We start from the raw sequence: 17,815 nt of genomic DNA, 5'->3' as shown, positions 1-17,815 counted from the left end.
CATCTTGGATGACCATGGAGTAAGCTTGCCCAATAGTGGGTAAAGGAGAAGACAGCAGAATATTGCTTCTCACCCCTATGTAGGTGTCATTGAGCCCCATTAAAAACTGCAGCAACCTCTGGTCTTGGTGAGTTTTCAAATTCTTTCCTTTAGCTCCACACACACACTCACATGAACATGTGGAAAAATTAATTAGAGTATCTAACTCTTCCCACAAACTTTTCATTTTCGTAAAATAGCTAGATACACTAGAGTTTCCTTGAACTACAACACTTAGTTCTTTTTGAAGTTGAAACAGTTTAGCACCATTTGTTTGACCAAATCTGTCTTCCAAATCATTCCATAGGTCCTTTGCACTGTGAGAGTAAAACGCACTCTCTGCAATCTCCCTTTGACGAAGAGTTAAGCAACCAAGACAGGACCATGTCATTTCCTCTTGACCAAGCACTTTGAAGCCCTAAACTTTCATCTGGAATGGAGAGGGTTCCATCAATAAAACTCAATTTGTTCTTTGCAGAAAGAGCTATCACAACATCTCTACGCCAAACGCCATAGCTTTTGCCATCAAAAGATGAAGAAACCAGGTTCATTCCTAGATAGTCTGAGGGTGAAAAAAAAATAGGTGTGATGAATCAATCATCACTTTCTTGAATGAATCAGCCACAACCACAGGGGTATCAACATCAGATGTTTCTGCCATTTTGAAAAGAAGAAGGCAGAATGAAAAAGTGAAAGAAAATTTTCAAAATATGCTTAAATGACATGCTCTTGAAAATTGAAAGATTTTGAAATTCAATCCTTGATCGGAATATTGTATTATTTTTCTAGTCTATACAGAATACCCTTTCTTATACAAAATTTCCTATGTACTGTGCATATACGTGTTCTTCTGTCATTTGCACTATTATAACAGAATTTGTCTTATGTGTACTATGTATAAGAAATATATACAAATGTAAAAGACAGCTAATTACAGATAATAAAGTTCTAGACTATTCCATGTCTATCCGATTCCACACCAGCTGGAATGTAATTGCAGTTGTGAGTGTAATATGGATGGTTTGATTGGATGACACATGGCATGTTCAGGAATGAGGGCAGAATGGTCCTTTGACTTGACCATAGGAGATGTTAATTCAGACATAACTAGGTTACTTTGTGTACTTTCATTCTTAGCCAAAATTCCCTTCTTTCTCACTGCTTCTTCTCTCATCGATGGACAAGGAATGAAAAATCTTCTGATCATCATCTTCAACCTTTCCTCGATCAACTTCGTCGTCAACATTTCAACTTTGCAATAATTCCCGTGTCGAACTTTTCTGCTTTTGTATGATTAGTACTGACATTAGAGAAAAAGATGAAATTGGAAAAGAATATCTCTATTATTTTTAGTCACAAGAGCTGATCAGGACCCTTGAACTTAGCGACTTTTATTTAGTACTCACCTGAATTTTATGTTGGCCTAATTATTCTATTAAACTTAGCAATTTGATAGTCTCGGCCTCCTAGGACGCTAACAACCCATGAAATTGTGGCTCGCACACAGTCACATGGATGTTTTTGTCCATATGGCATGTTTTAAAATAAAATATTTTTTAAAATATTTTTAAGTCCACCAATTATTTGGACCATTTTTTCTCGGGCCATATTTATAAAAAAAAAAACTTGAAACAATATTATTTTGAAAATAAATTTCTTAATTGGCTAAAGATAATAATATTCTAATTAAGTTTTATATGTTTAGCTAAAAAAGAAATACATAGTTAGAACAAATAATTATTGTATCTAAAGAAGAAATTAAAAAAACAGAATTAACACTCCATTATTTTTGTTAAATTTTTTTGGCTAAATATTATGAAACTTCAACCAAACATTGCATGAAAGAAAGAAACGCACATTTTTTTCGTTTTCTAGAAAATATACTTTTTGAACTCCATTGCTTTGGCTAAACCTTCTTTTTATTTGACTAAAATAATAGAATTTTAAATAAATTTTGCAGATTTAGCTCAAAAAAGAATACACAAATGAAACAAATAGCCATTATATCTAAGAGGAGGAAAAGATACCATTGACACAAAATATGCAATCTATATGAAAATAAAACAAGGAGGCATACAGTTGAAATAAATAAATCATTATATTAGCTTATGTGACACTTAATAGTTAGAAAGTACCTCACTTGAAAGATGATTGTTTATTTTTTTTCTTCCTCACACCAGCCTAAAAGAGAGGGTATTCATGCTTTTTTCCATATTAACGTCTTGGTGGGTCGATGGTATTAAATTATCAAGTTCAAGGGGGTAATAAAGCCAATGTAAAATTCAGGTATGCACTGAATAAAAATCGTCAAATTCGGGAGGGGGGAGGTGGTTCCTGATCTATTTTGCCCAAATTTCTTTAGTTTAAATGGACCTTTTGAATATAGTTGGGTAGCTCGGTGCACGAAGCATATCGTGTTCACATAGGGTTCGGGAAAAGGGCTGCACTTCAAGGAGGTATGATGTAGACAACCTACTCTAATGCAAACATCAGTAGCTGGTTCTACGATCTGAACTCATGACCTATATATCACACGGGGATAACTTTACCGTTGCTCAAAAGCTCGTTACCTTTTGAACGCAGTCGATTGAACCAAAAGTGCTTAATTTTCGTAAGCTCAAAGCATATGTGTTTGAGATATAATGAAGACACAAAACATACATATCTCAAACTTAAGGGACCATTTGAGATAAATATAAAAGCCTCCAAATGGGCCGTGGTATATATTTAGAGTTTGATTTTGGGTTCAATTCTCACAGATTTACAGAAGGAGTACGCCTCCCTTTCCTCTCGCTAATATACACAAGTGAGACAACAATTGACACAGAGCTGTGAGGCGGACACAACAATGGCGGACGATGACTATGATATGGACGGAGGGTTAGTGCCTGTTTCTTCCTTTTGTTTTACTCAACATATTTTATGCTTATTTGGCTTATTATGCGTAATACAATTTTATCGCTTCTTTTTTACTATCTCTGTTATGTCAGTTGAAAGATTCTTCCTTTTTGGTATATTTGACTGATTACCAGTGAATATTAACTTAATTTAGGGTTTAGGGCTTCTAATTTCGTGTCTTAACCTTTAGGGTTGTCTGGTGTTTTGTTTAGTATTTGTGTTTTAATGTAGGGGTTGTTTAACTTGTTTTAGGGTTTATGAATTTGGTTTTCGACGTTTTAGGATTTTAAAGTTCTTTTTTTTTTTGGAATTTTACATTACAATTCTTTTGGGTAGGTCTTGAAGTCTATATCGAGGTCTGTTCAGCTGAAATTGGCACAAATGGATATAGCCATTTTGGTCCTAGTTGATATTGTAAAGTTCTTATAAGCATTCGAGAATCTGAAGTCTTGTTTTTTTCTTCCTCTCATGTTCTTGATTTCGCATGGCAAGTTTTGCAGAATTAAAGTAAACAAATAAAGGTGCCCCCTTTGTTAACTGCTTAAGCTTTAAGGTGATTTGACTTTCAGAGTTTAACTTTTAGATGAGGTGGTTCACTCTTCACACAAGAGCTGAAAGAAGTCTTCGCTTTGAGTCTTATTGCGAGACATCAAGAAAAATATTTTCTCATGCATGGCCCGAAAGGAAAAATTTTAGACCCACATGTCAGGAACGTATGCAGATAAAAAAACAAAAACAAATAGAAATGTCACCTCTGAAGTTTAAGCTTTTAGATGAGGCGATTCACACTATTCAATGACAAGTATCTGTGTATTGTTCAGAGAGTCTATTCTTAAAAGGACCTTGTTGGATAAGGTGGCAGGATACCCTTATAGAATTAGGTAGACAGAGGCTCCCCTATAACGGCTCTACGACAGTACCACTGAGTGTAACTTTTCTTGATTGCTGCTTTTAATGGATCATTTGTGCCGGATTGAGATTATTTTGAAATTTAGCTGATTAGTTCATTTAAGGTAATATACTATTTTGTCGATCAATGATTTTGAAAAAATGTTTGCATAAAGTCGCTTAACTAGCTGCATTCTAGAGTACTTTCACATGAATGGTAATGGGGATGGACAACCAGCAGTGCTGGAGGTTAAGGTCATGATGTTCACAGAAGTGTCCTATTCTGCTCAAGAAATGCTTTGTATTAATACAGTGGAAATATTTTGAAAGAATTTATACAATTGATATTTCCAAAAAAAAAATAAAAAAAAAATTGCAGCAAACCTTCTGCATGGATATTGCTATATATAGTGCATGCTAACACAAGCTGTGGAGTTTTCTACTGTTCATGTTCTAGCTTCTCCCGGACAGATCCCTACCATATGCATTGATAGGGCAATTGACCTTTTTGTAAGTCCAGCAAGGACAGCTATTTTTGTGGTTAAACCATTTGTTACTGGTGTATTTGTTTTTTGTTTTCTGATTTGGTGGTTGTGAAGATGAATAATGTTGGATTCTGGTAAAGGTCATTTGGGTATTTTACCTATTAGGCATTTATCTGTCTACATTTGTGCAGATACGTGGACGAGCCAATAGAACCTGAGCCTGATGTAAGATGATTTCTCCTCCTTGTACTCGTTATTATAGGTATGTAATTTTTTTCATTTGTGCTTAATGAAGCATATTGCATTATTTGGAATAACCGACAGGAAGGAGCAGAGATTGAAGAAGATAATGGCAACAATGAGGACATACCAGACCCCCTATTGGGTGAAGGTGAGGAGAAAACAGAGCAAGAGCCTGTGGAGCGACCTCGGAAGACGTCGAAGTATATGACAAAATATGAACGTGCTAGAATCCTGGGCACTCGTGCACTCCAGATCAGGTCATTTTGTGTTTTCCCAATTTTGCATTATTGCCAAGTTCGTATTTTAAAGTTTGAAAACTTGTGAAGCCAAATGCAATTTTTATAATTTGGTGAATTCCTTTTTCCTTGAGCAGCATGAATGCTCCTGTGATGGTTGAGTTGGAGGGGGAAACTGATCCACTCGAGGTCAGCCTCTTTTTTTTTTTTTTTTTTTTTTTTTAAATCTTCATTGAGATTCATGCAAACAATGTCTATTTGGTGAAGTTTCTAGATTGCCTAATGTCTTTCTGTTAATGTTTATTTATGTTAAAAGATTGCAATGAAGGAGCTCCGAGAGAGGAAGATACCATTCACAATTCGCCGTTACCTGCCTGATGGAAGGCAAGGCTTCCTTTGTCTTTAAGCATCTGTTTTTATTTCTTTACCATTTATTGCCTCATCCTCTTCCTACTTGAGTTTAATTATCTTTTCTTGGTATTGTATCAGTTATGAAGATTGGGGAGTTGATGAATTGATTGTTGAGGATTCATGGAAGAGACAAGTCGGAGGAACTTGATGCTTGAAGTGCCTCCTTTGCATGCAGGGTTGTGAGGAGTCTAATCTGCTGTTTTTGGTTGTCATACTCCACCAAGTTATTGCGAAGTTAACATTAACAATGTTATCAATGTATTAAGGAAAACTCAAGTGCTTATTCATATCTGTTGTGTGATATTGCAAGTTCTAATGGGTATGTACTAGTAGGGCTCTAAAACTGGGCAGGCATTGCTTAGTTTTTGTATGAGATGTTTGTTAGTAAATGGAAAAATGGAGTAATCACTCTCAACACTTTGTAGAAGGAAATTGGCTTGCAACTTTACATGTCATATCTCTGTTAAGATTTCTAAATGTTCCCCCAATTTTCTCTTATGCTTCTAAAGACTACCTAAATAACTCCTAGGCATTTTGTTCGACGTTGTAGTTAAATCCATAAACCTTATCTTATTTCAGAATTGTGACAAGGAAAAAAGAATTCCAATGATAAAAAGAGTAGATTCCTACCCATTGAGACAATTGATTGACACTTTTGTTTACTCCTCTCATCCACTTGAAAACATGAAAACTCTACAAAGTACCCGTTTTAGAGTCCGGATATCTTTGGCATATCCATCAACAGCGCCTTTGCCATGCCATGATACACATGCAACAAAGAAATAAGGTTCACCTTCTTATTTCTCTCTTAGTACATTCTCTTCCCGCCAAATTACATAGAAGAAATAATTTAACCGCTACATTATATGGAAATACGAATTATATTCTTAACGTTATTTTACGTGACAAACATAGCAATCAGTCAAATCACCTAGAAGTTGCAAAAAATATGAAAGTAGATCACATCTCACGCTAGGAAATTTTGGTCTACAAAATCTTTTGTTAATGATGAAGTCATATAGGTTAATCACTATTTCAATTTGCCTACTGTAAAACTTGAACATAGTAGACATTGCAGTCTCATTTACAGTAGCTGATAACCAAGAGAAAAGAAAAAAGCACTTCATTTAGATTTTAACCATAGAGATAAGGCCTCTGATTATAAACAAAACTAGAAAAGCTAACTCAAACAAACTTCTATAACAGTTTCACTAAATATGAAGGAAATACGATTTCTTTCCAGGCTTTCTCAGGAATTATCAACTCTTTAAAGCTGCATTGATCAAGTTGTTACTGACATCCCAAAGGTTTCGAGCTAAAGCTTCGTCTTGTGCTAGCTTGCTTGGCTCATGCTCATTGCAGTCAACGAAATACTTTCCAGTGACGCCTTTTAGACTTGGATGGAGGGCAGCATAGCATGTTGTAGCTGCTCCCTGTCAAATAGAATCATTGTCAATCCCAATATGTATTTTCTTCGTCAAAAATCTAATGACAGTCTACATATTATTGAAGTAAGATTGCACAGACAGTTCATTCGTATTGGATCTTAACTTAATTACCTAAAGATATGATATCTTAATGCCTTAATTTTCTGGAGAACAATTTACGTTACCTGGCATTAAAGGTCCACATATATGTCCAGATAAATTTAACATGGATTTAACTTACATACGTTGATAGTGCAAATTCTTTTTACACAATCAGTGGCCATTGTAGTAGGACAGAATATATGGCAGTGACCGAGGCTATCAAAGAAGCCTTATGGTTGAAGGGTCTCTTTGCTGAACTCAGTTTACACCAAGGTATTATTATCATTTTTTGTGATAGTCAAAGTGCCCTTCACTTGACTAAATACCAAATGTATCATGAGAGGACGAAACATATTGATATCAAGTACCATTTTATCCGGGAAACTATTGCTGATGGAAAAATCTCTGTTCAGAAGATCAACACTAGAGACAATCCTGCTAACATGTTCACGAAACCTCTTCCAATGTCCAAGTTCAAGCTTTGGCTGAACTTGATTGGCATTTATGAAGAATGATTTTGCCCATTGGAGCTTTTCAGGAGAAGGTGGATCAAATTTACTATATTAGCCAAAATTAGACCAAGGTGGAGATTTGTAATTATGGTTAATATTTTGGCTAATGGATTCCATCTCACATAAGCATGCTTGCAAAGTAGACTTTGTTGGCAATATTCTTTGGAACCCAAAAATATTGCATTATGTGGTGGACATCATTTGTACAAGTTGTATCTCTTCTTTTACACCTAAGAGGCCAAGACTTTTTTGCCTATAAAGGGGAAGACTATTAGTTCATTTCAAATACACCAACCAGACTTGAGTATTCATTTCTTGTTTCTTCTTTTCTTCCTTTTATTAAGAGTGTTTTGTATGAGAGTTAAGTGTTGGGAAGCACTTGTGTGAACCCTTTCTTTGGAGTGATCTTGTGAGGTTATTCTCTTGGGGTATTTGGAATTAATTAGAGCGTTTACTCTAATTTTGTACTCTCTTTTGTACTCTTGTTGGTATAGTGATATTACTCCTTTCCGCTTGTGGACGTAGGTCACTTTGACCGAATCACGTTAAATTTGTGTCTTCTTTATATGCTTTAATTGCCGTTGTTATCAATTTCCATTATCTTTGTTATTGTCATTACACCGTTGTTTGGCTAAATTCCGCACTACCTGAGTTTCCGATCCTAACAAATTGGTATCAGAGCCGGATCTAACCGGGTTAGTTTAAATAGCTAAAATGACTCTAACATAGACTTACGTTGAGAAATTTGACTGAAGTGCAAACTTCGGAATGAGACAATTAAAGATGGAAGCTATCCTAATTCAGGATGGCTTAGAGTTGACACTACAAGGAAAGGAGAAAAAGCCGGAAAAATGACGGACGAGAAGTTTGCCGTCATAGACAAAAAGGCAAAAGCAGGTATTATTTTAAATCTCTCAAATGAGATTTTGCGTGAAGTTGCAGCAGAAAGCTCAGCCAAAGGCATATGGGAAAAACTAAAAACCCTGTATATGAAAAGGACGGTAGAAAACAGGCTTTACCTAAAGCAAAAACTCTACACTTTTCGTATGGCTGAAGGTACACCTCTATACTTACACATCTTGATACTTTTGATTCTCTTCTTATGGATTTAAGTAACATAGATGCTGAAATTAAAGATGAGGATCAAGCCGTATTATTGCTTGTTTCTTTACCCCAGTCATTTAAGCATATAAGAGATACTATGCTTTATGGAAAGGATAATATCTCTTATAAAGATATCAAATCTATTTTGAAATCAAAAGAACAAATTGATAGAGATATTATTGGGGAAACTAGTGGGAACTGGGAACCAAGGGGAATGCTTGTTTGTAAGAGGTAGATCCAATAAGAAAGATTCAAGTAGTGAAAGACCTAAATCAACATCAAAATCCAGATACAGAAATGTCATGTGCAAATACTGCCATAAGAAAGGTCACATTATTTCTAAATGCTTTAAATTGAAAAACAAAGAAAAACATACAGAAAAGAAAAATGAGCATAAGAATACTGACACTGCCGAAGCAAGTGTAGTTGCTGATGAGACTGAGGAAACTATTTTTTTAGCAACTAATAATAGTTTTAAATCTAACAATGAGTGGATTTTAGATTCGGGTTGTTCTTATCATATGTGTCCCAATCGGGATTTGTTTACCACATATGAATCTATTAAAGATGGAGTTGTCTTGATGGGCAACAATGTTGCCTGCAATGTTATTGGTAAAGGTACAGTCCGAATCAAAATGCATGATGGTGCGGTGAGAACTTTGATCGACGTTAGACATGTTCCTGACTTGAAGAAAAATCTCATCTCTTTGGGCACTCTAGAATCTCTTGGGTGCAAGTACATAGGTGAAGGTGGAGTTTTAAAAGTTTCTCATGGTGCTTTTGTGATCATGAAAGCACGCAGATCTGGTACGTTGTATACTCTATTGGGATCTACTGTTACAGGTGTTGCTGCAGTTTCAACATCAGATAAATCAGATTCTGACAGCACCAAATTGTGGCATATGCGATTGGGGGGGCATATGAGTGAAAAAGGGTCTTTCCATCCTCAACAAAAGAGGTCTATTGTGTGGCCAAAGTACCGGAAATATGGAGTTCTATGAACATTGTGTGTTCGGGAAGCAGAAAAGAGTCAACTTCAAATCTCCAGTAATTCCTAAAACAAAAGGTACTTTAGATTACATTCATTCAGATCTTTGGGGTCCTTCACGTACCCCATCAAAATGTGGTGTCAGATATATGTTAACTTTCATTGATGATTATTCAAGGAAAGTTTGAGTTTATTTCCTGAAAAATAAAAGTGATGTTTTCTTAACTTTCAAACAATGGAAAGTTTTGATTGAGAAGCAAACAGGAAAACAGGTTAAATGGCTTAGAATAGATAATGGATTGGAATTTTGTAATGATGAATTCAACGAATTCTGCAAGAATGAAGAAATTGCTCAACACCGTACTGTGAGAATGACACCTCCGCAAAACGGTGTGGCAGAAAGGATGAATAGAACTCTTTTGGAAAGGGCTCGTTGCATGATTTCAAATGCTGGGTTGACAAATGCCTTTTGGGCAGAAGTTATCTCTACAGCTTGTTATATTGTCAACCGTGCTCCTTCTGCATCCTTGAACTTTAAGACTCCAGAGGAAATGTGGTCAGATACTCATGCTAATTATTCTGATTTAAAGATATTTGGTTGCCCTGCATACATGCATGTAAATGATGGAAAATTAGAGCCAATGGCTAAAAAGTGCATTTTCCTTGGGTATGCATATGGGGTGAAAGGATACCGACTATGGTATCCTTATCCCATAGCACCAAAATTCATAATTAGCAGAGATGTAACCTTTGATAAATCCTCTATGTTACATTCTAGAAAAGAGTCTTCTAGTTCTTGTAATACAGATAAAGGGAAGAGTACAGAAAAGCAGGTGGAGGTTGAGATTGACAATCTTTCTGAGCCAAGTTCATCAACTTTGGAGCAAAATACAGTTGAAACTCCTGAAGTTGAGCCAGAAGCTGAAATTTCTGAAATTGAGACTCCAGAAGTTGAATCGGAAGAAGAGGAGTATTCTATAGCCAAACATAGACCAAGAAGAGAAAGTAAACAACCATTAAGGTTTGGAGATTATGTTGCATTTACTTTTTCAGTTGCACAGGAAACTGAAGAAATTGGAGAACCATCAAAATATTCAGAAGTAGTTTCTGGTGCTGATTCAACCAAGTGGTTGATAGCAATGAATGAAGAAATTGAGTCTCTCCACAAGAATGGTACTTGGTCTCTTGTGAAGCCTCCATCAGAAAAAAGAATTGTTGGTTGCAAATGGGTCTTCAAGAAAAAAATGGCATTCCAGGGGTTGAAAATGCGAGGTATAAGGCACGATTAGTTGCAAAGTGATATAGTCAGGTACAAGGAGTTGATTTTAATGATATTTTCTCACCTGTTGTTAAACATAGCTTTATTCGTGTTTTGCTTGCCTTAGTTGCCATGCATGATTTGGAATTAGAACAGCTTGATGTTAAGACAGCTTTCTTACATGGCGAACTTGAGGAAAAAATATACATGCATCAACCCGAAGGATTTGAAATTGAAGGAAAAGAAAATCACGTTTGCTTGTTAAAGAAATCCTTGTACGGATTAAAGCAGTCTCCAAGACAATGGTATAAAAGGTTTGATTCATTTATGTTGGGTCATGGTTATTCAAGGAGCATGTATGATAGTTGTGTTTACTTCCGAAAGTTAAATGATGGTTCATTTGTGTACCTATTATTATATGTTGATGACATGCTCATTGCTGCTAAGGATTTGACATGAATTCACGATTTGAAAAGACAGTTGAAAAGTGAATTTGAGATGAAAGGTTTGGGAGCAGCTAAGAAAATCCTTGGCATGGAGATCAAAAGAGATCGAGGAGCCAACAGGCTATTCCTGACCTAGAAGAAGTACTTGGAGAAAGTCTTGGAGAGGTTTGGCATGAAAGATGTTAAACCAGTAAGTACCTCTTTTGCTGCTCATTTTAAGTTATCAGCTGCTCAGTCACCGCAGTTAGAGGAAGAAGAGAGGTATATGGCACAGGTACCTTAAGTGCAGTCGGTAGTATTATGTATGCAATAGTTTGTACATGTCCGGACATTTCACAAGCAGTGAGCGTGGTAAGCCGATATATGGCTTGCCCTGGTAAAGCACATTGGCAAGCTGTGAAATGGATTCTCAGATACTTGCGAGGTACTTCAAACACATGTTCGGAGTTCGGGAGAAATACTAATACTTTGGTTGGTTTTGTAGAATCAGATTATGCAGGTGATTTTGACAAAAGAAGATCACTAACAGGCTACATATTTTGCATTGGTGGTTGCTCTATCAGTTGGAAAGCTACATTACAACATATAGTAGCTTTATCTACTACCAAAGCAGAATATATGGCAGTGACCGAGGCTATCAAAGAAGCCTTATGGTTGAAGGGTCTCTTTGCTGAACTCAGTTTACACCAAGGTGGTATTATCATTTTTTGTGATAGTCAAAGTGCCCTTCACTTGACTAAATACCAAATGTATCATGAGAGGACGAAGCATATTGATATCAAGTACCATTTTATCCGGGAAACCATTGCTGATGGAAAAATCTCTGTTCAGAAGATCAACACTAGAGACAATCCTGCTGATATGTTCACGAAACCTCTTCCAGTGTCCAAGTTCAAGCTTTGGCTGAACTTGATTGGCATTTATGAAGAATGATTTTGCCCATTGGGGCTTTTGCGGAGAAGGTGGAGCAAATTTACTATATTAGCCAAAATTAAGCCAAAGGTGGAGATTTGTAATTATGGCTAATATTTTGGCTAATGGATTCCATCTCACATAAGCATGCTTGCAAAGTAGACTTTGTTGGCAATATTCTTTGGGACCCAAAAATATTGCATTATGTGGTGGACATCATTTGTACAAGTTGTATCTCTTCTTTTACACCTAAGAGGCCAAGACTTTTTTGCCTATAAAAGGGAAGACTATTAGTTCATTTCAAATACACCAACAAGACTTGAGTATTCATTTCTTGTTTCTTCTTTTCTTCCTTTTATTAAGAATGTTTTGTATGAGAGTTAAGTGTTGGGAAGCACTTGTGTGAACCCTTTCTTTGGAGTGATCTTGTGAGGTTATTCTCTTGGGGTATTTGGAATTAATTAGAGTGTTTACTCTAATTTTGTACTCTCTTTTGTACTCTTGTTGGTATAGTGATATTACTCCTCTCAGTTTGGGGACGTAGGTCACTTTGACCGAACCACGTTAAATTTGTGTCTTCTTTATATGCTTTGTTATCAATTTCCATTGTCTTTGTTATTGTTATTACACCGTTGTTTGGCTAAATTCCGCACTACCCGAGTTCCCGATCTTAACAGTTGTTGCCCCTATTTTCTAGTTTATCATTCATGATCAATATAGTTAGTTACTTTCTAAATAATAGCATGCTAAAATTAAACTCATTTAACATAGAAATCTCTTTTGCCAGAGGTCCACGGAGACAATTTTTGAACCTATCCAGATACAACAACAAACAAACAACAACAAATCCAGTGTGGTCCCACAGGTGGGGTCTGGGCCCCTACCTTGTGAAGATAGAGAGGTTGTTTTCGATAGACCCTCGACTCAAGAAAAGCATATAAAGAGAAGACTCCATGTAAAAAGAATCAGTAACAATAGTCAAAAAAATAAAATAGGCGAAGCAAAAGAAACAACAAGTAGCCTATCCAGAATATACGTGCTTCTTTAATTTATGATTGAGGTACAAGGTCATTGTTCCATTAAAGGTCTGTACAGATTTTCATGATTAGTTAATGCCAATAGTTCCTAATCTTGGAGCATAATCTTCTCCATAAACATTGAGGTAACTAAGTGAAAGAGACAAAAATTAGCAGATGTGGTTATTCAGCTGATAGGTGCATTTTATTCCTATAGTTGCAGTTGTCCTGATGATGTGTTACAGTTTATAAAGCTTTAAATGCAATAATGCAGTTAACTTATAGTGACAAGGCATTTTCAGAAAAGGTTAAAATCCTTTCCAGGAATTAATTCATTTACCTGAGAGACATTCTTCCACATGAAACAAGTGAAAGCCCTAAAGATTTCTGTCAAAGAAAATACAAGTAAAGTTCCTGAAAAATGCATGTAGTAGAGGTAATCTTTTGTGAGAGGTTAATATACAATACATACTCATCGAAAGAGCAGAATGTCTCATGAGGTTTGTCATTATTAGACCTGGATGCACTGAATTGACAGTAATATTTGCTCCCTCTTCCTGCATTTGAGGAGAATATTACACTTTTTAAAGTATTCTGAGTGTATATATAGCTGCAAATTCGATTCTTACCACGACCTATTGTCGGAGAATTTCCACGTGCTTGACCACTAGCATGTGAAGTGACATGTTGAAAATTGATATAACATATTACTGAGTGTCTAAGCTCTAACTGTTTAAACTTTTAGATAGAGAATTCACACAATTCAACATCTTAAAGTTGTGACACAACATCTCCAAACGCAAACTTGTACATCTTTTCTCTGTTATGGACAATCTAGCCAGCAGGAAATATGCCAAGGATGATAAGCTGTTAATCCATTGGTTTGATGAGCCCATGTGGCTAAGAACTAAAACAGACTAACACCCGAGGCGGATCTAGAGCAATTCAGCGAGTTCAACTCAACCCCACAACTTTTAGTTCAAATCACTAATACATATGTAAAAAGATTTTTAAAATGCAAATATATAATAGATCACCTCCATTTTGAACCCGTTGACTCTAAATACTTGGATTTTCCTATGCTAAGAGAGAGATCTAGTTTTGATATTATATCAATTGCTCCTCATACTGACAGCTTTCAGTAATCAAGAAGTTTATTGAGTTACCTGCAAACGACGAGAAAGTTCATTGGAATGCAATAGGTTGGCTAATTTGGATTGCCCATATGCTAGTCTTTCTTGATAACTGGTTCAAGCAACAACGGTTGGATGAAAACTAAAGCAATTTTTTTTAGTTCACTGTCCTGAACTGGACAAAATGTTGACAGGGTAATGTAGTATACCTGCTCTTGTCACTGATTTTGTTAAATTGTATTCCTTCTTCATATGGGTACTGATGAAGTAGTGATGACAGGTTCACAATCCTACCCTGAATACCAGTAGCTTTTGATGTTTCCTTCATTTTGTCTATAAGAAGGTTAGTCAAGTAGAAATGACCTGAAAACCAACAAATAGAGATTTGCGAACTATAAATCAGCAGTGTCGAGAGAGTAGATTTTTCCAAAATGTGTATTAAATGATAAGGTAAATAATTCAGCCAAAATATGTATTTCAAGTTACACATTGCAATATATACCTATATGATTTGTGGCGAATTGCATCTCTATGCCATCTTCTGAAAGTTGAAATGGACAGAACATGATACCTGCATTGTTTCTAATTTGCAAAGTCATTAGGTAAACATATTGTTCTAATAAAACTCAATCAAAAGGTATACTCGAGAAAGAGAGCAATTACATTAAGATATTGAGAGGAAGGTTAAGTGCTTTGAATTTATCAGCGAATGCCTTCACTGATCTAATTGAGCTCAGGTCAAGTTTCTCAATATCGACACGAGCAGCATTATTGTCCTTGAGAATACGCTGTTTTGCTTCATTTGCAGCCTCCATATTTCTTGCTGCAATAATAACATGGACATTTCTCAAAGCTAAAACTCTTGCTGTCTCCAAACCAATGCCGCTTGCACCTCCTGTTGTTGCAATGCGCTATCATTAAAAAGTATACTTGAAAATTACCAAAATATGTAAATAAAATGGACCTTGAGCCTAACTCCAACCAAAAACTAGCTCGTGAGGTGAAGATTTCCAAGAGCATATGCGGAGATATTTGCTCATCCTCTCAACCCATGAAAAAGTTTACTTGAAAACTACAAAAGAATTGTAAAGAAAATTGAATGTTGACGCAACTCAACCCCAAAAAACCAGCTCATGAGGTGATTATTGAGAAACTTGACCTAAGGGATAATCGTTTATTCTCTTAACCCGTGTCGGACATGTTTGGCCAAGGGTTCACTACTCATGTATAGTTTCAATGATAAGAAAACTTGAGAATTAAATTTTAATCAAACTTAAAAGCATGGTAATTCTGTGTATTCAACTTTACAGGATTGAACTGAAAGTGCTAGAAATATGATTAAATTCAAATCCTATGTTATGAAATGATATGCTACGAGGTATACTGTCATATAGTAAGAAGACGCTGAAAGAGTTCTAAGGAACTGAAGATTTGAAAGAAAAAAATTAAAGATCAGCAACGGCTAGTAGAATCAAGAGTGAAGACTGAACTACAAATAGAAAAAGCAATGAAGACAGACATATAAAATTCAGTTGCTCTCAAATTGCTTAAATTCAAAAGCTGTGTGTTCATCACCATCTCCAGCTTACAGTTCTAAATCATGTTGTCTATAATCCCTTGAACAAATGCAATTGCTCTTGAATTGCTTATTATTGTGACTTATCATACTTTTTATGTAGTTTTCAAATATGTAAATTATGTAAAAAACTTAAACTCTATGTCCGAATTCGCGATCTAAATTAAGAGGCTTTGACTCTCGAACATCACATAAATTGGGATTTGGGATAGAGGGAGTAACAAACATACTTTAACAGGTTAAAATATCAATATAACTGCAGATAACTTAAATCCTTGTATTATTTGTATAACTCAAAAGTCATATATATCATGGCAGTATATTTATCAGTCTATCAAAGGGGCAAATCTACTGTACGACATAGGGGTCCTAGTGAACCCAGTAACTTAACTTTTGTCCCGACAGTATACATGTGTTAAAAAATCCACTAAATATAAATATTTGATATGTGAACTCAGTTATAATTGTAAATTTACTTAACGTTATCGTAGTAACCCATAAACTTTAAATTCTGGATCCGCCTACGATCTTTCAAATATCTAAGTATATATGAATGAGACTAAATATGAAACTAACCTGTAACAATGGCGGTGAGATTGGACCCATCAATGCCATCAGTAACTTGTTCAGCAGTTGAAGCTGATCCAAAACCACTTGAACCTGGTCTACCTGTTATCAACTTCAACATTTTCTCACCCTAAATTCACACACACACACACAGAGTTAATTAGAACAAGTAAGAAGAGACAATCTAATTTCTGATATTATAAACTGAGAATAAGGTAGAAACCAATCTGGTAGAAAATACAAAGAATGGATTGTTGAAGAAATTAATTAATAAAGACAAGAAATTAGGGGGGAAAAGACAATAACATGCGAGTTGTGAACAGAAGGAATATTGGGTTACTAACTTTCTATATTCCCTCCTCCAATGGAACAGTTCAGATTGGAGAGTCAATTTTTTTGGAAAAAATGCTTTTGACTGAAAAAAAAAATACTTTTGGCCAAAAAAAAACTTGGCCAAACATGCCATTAAAATATTGTTAGAGGCGAAGGATAAAAATGAAATTTTATAGTAATTATTGAGGTAATATTAAACCAAACACTTATTATACATGTATTTTGAGAAGTATATTTTTTCAAAAGCGCTAGCGTTTGGACATAAATTTGATTGAAACTTAAAAAAAAAGTTTTTGAAGTTCTGTTAAACAATAACTTTTAAAAGTTAAAGTTGTGTTTGAGCATGCATTTTATTTGAAGAAAAGTTAGAAGTTTTGGGAAATTGAAAACTTTTGAAATTCTTTTTTCTAAAACATGATCATATTTCATAAACAAATAATATTTTCAATTTTTTTTTTAAAAAAAATGAAGCCAATATTTATGCCGAAACAAGAGCTTCATCTTATCTTCAAAAACTTATTTTTCAAGTTTTAACTAAATTTATGTCCAAATGGCGAAGTTTCAGGCTGCTTAATAAATTTGAAGTAAATTTGAGGGTCAAGACGTGACAATAATGACTTCTATATCGTTATGAAAAATATATGTATGGGCAAATTAAACATATGTTCTTCGTGAAATGTAATAAATGAAGTATACAACTACATGTCTCTTAATAATTGAGATAAACATAAGCATTTGGTTAAATTAGAGGTGAATCCGGTATTTAAATTTTATGAGTATAATTTTGAGGATTGTTGAAATTTAACCAATTATATTCTTAAAGTTATGGGTTTATATCAATTAGTGTCTCAGTCTCATATTATCTGTTATGTACATGCCCCTTAAGAAATATTAATTAGGATGAGATTTAGAGTACTTCACCCTTATTCATATCTTAGTACTCTATCCGATCCATAATAAATGAATTTTTTGCCTATTTATTTTGGCACAAAATAAGTGTCCTTTTACATTATCAAGAAGGTATTAACTTTATTATTTCAAAATTTGCGCTTATTTACATGTTCCAAGGTATCAAGTTAACACAATATGCAAATTTTAATTAAGGGTAATTTAGTCAAAATATATATTTTTTTCTCTGGGAAAGACAAAAAAGTCATTTATTATGGACTCGATGAAGTATTTAATCTTTCTTCCTTGGTATTTGAACAAAGGTATCCATAATTGAGGTGTTTGTAGTGTTC

At 35.0% G+C, this 17,815-nt stretch overlaps 2 protein-coding genes across 2 annotated transcripts; one reads left to right on the top strand and one right to left on the bottom strand.

Moving 5' to 3' along the window:
• The first annotated feature begins 2,764 nt into the window (after positions 1–2,764).
• Positions 2,765–5,632, top strand: LOC104215280 (DNA-directed RNA polymerases II and V subunit 6B-like). The gene is made up of 6 exons (XM_009765045.2): positions 2,765–2,919; positions 4,502–4,535; positions 4,635–4,810; positions 4,927–4,978; positions 5,106–5,173; positions 5,279–5,632. Exons 1-6 carry the CDS (start codon positions 2,888–2,890, stop codon positions 5,346–5,348), a joined length of 432 nt encoding a protein of 143 aa, XP_009763347.1. The 5' UTR covers positions 2,765–2,887; the 3' UTR covers positions 5,349–5,632.
• Positions 5,633–6,219: 587 nt separating this feature from the next.
• On the bottom strand, positions 6,220–16,562 carry LOC104215268 (short-chain dehydrogenase TIC 32 B, chloroplastic-like). The gene is made up of 8 exons (XM_070150952.1): positions 16,251–16,562; positions 14,762–14,993; positions 14,601–14,680; positions 14,308–14,461; positions 14,132–14,210; positions 13,438–13,522; positions 13,306–13,352; positions 6,220–6,633 (listed from the first exon to the last, which is right to left on the bottom strand). Exons 1-8 carry the CDS (start codon positions 16,360–16,362, stop codon positions 6,460–6,462), a joined length of 963 nt encoding a protein of 320 aa, XP_070007053.1. The 5' UTR covers positions 16,363–16,562; the 3' UTR covers positions 6,220–6,459.
• Positions 16,563–17,815: the final 1,253 nt, after the last annotated feature.

The sequence above is a fragment of the Nicotiana sylvestris genome, chromosome 7, assembly GCF_000393655.2.
Source record: "Nicotiana sylvestris chromosome 7, ASM39365v2, whole genome shotgun sequence".
In the NCBI taxonomy this organism is placed as follows: Eukaryota; Viridiplantae; Streptophyta; class Magnoliopsida; order Solanales; family Solanaceae; genus Nicotiana; species Nicotiana sylvestris.
This window is presented reverse-complemented; position numbering and strand designations above follow the sequence as displayed.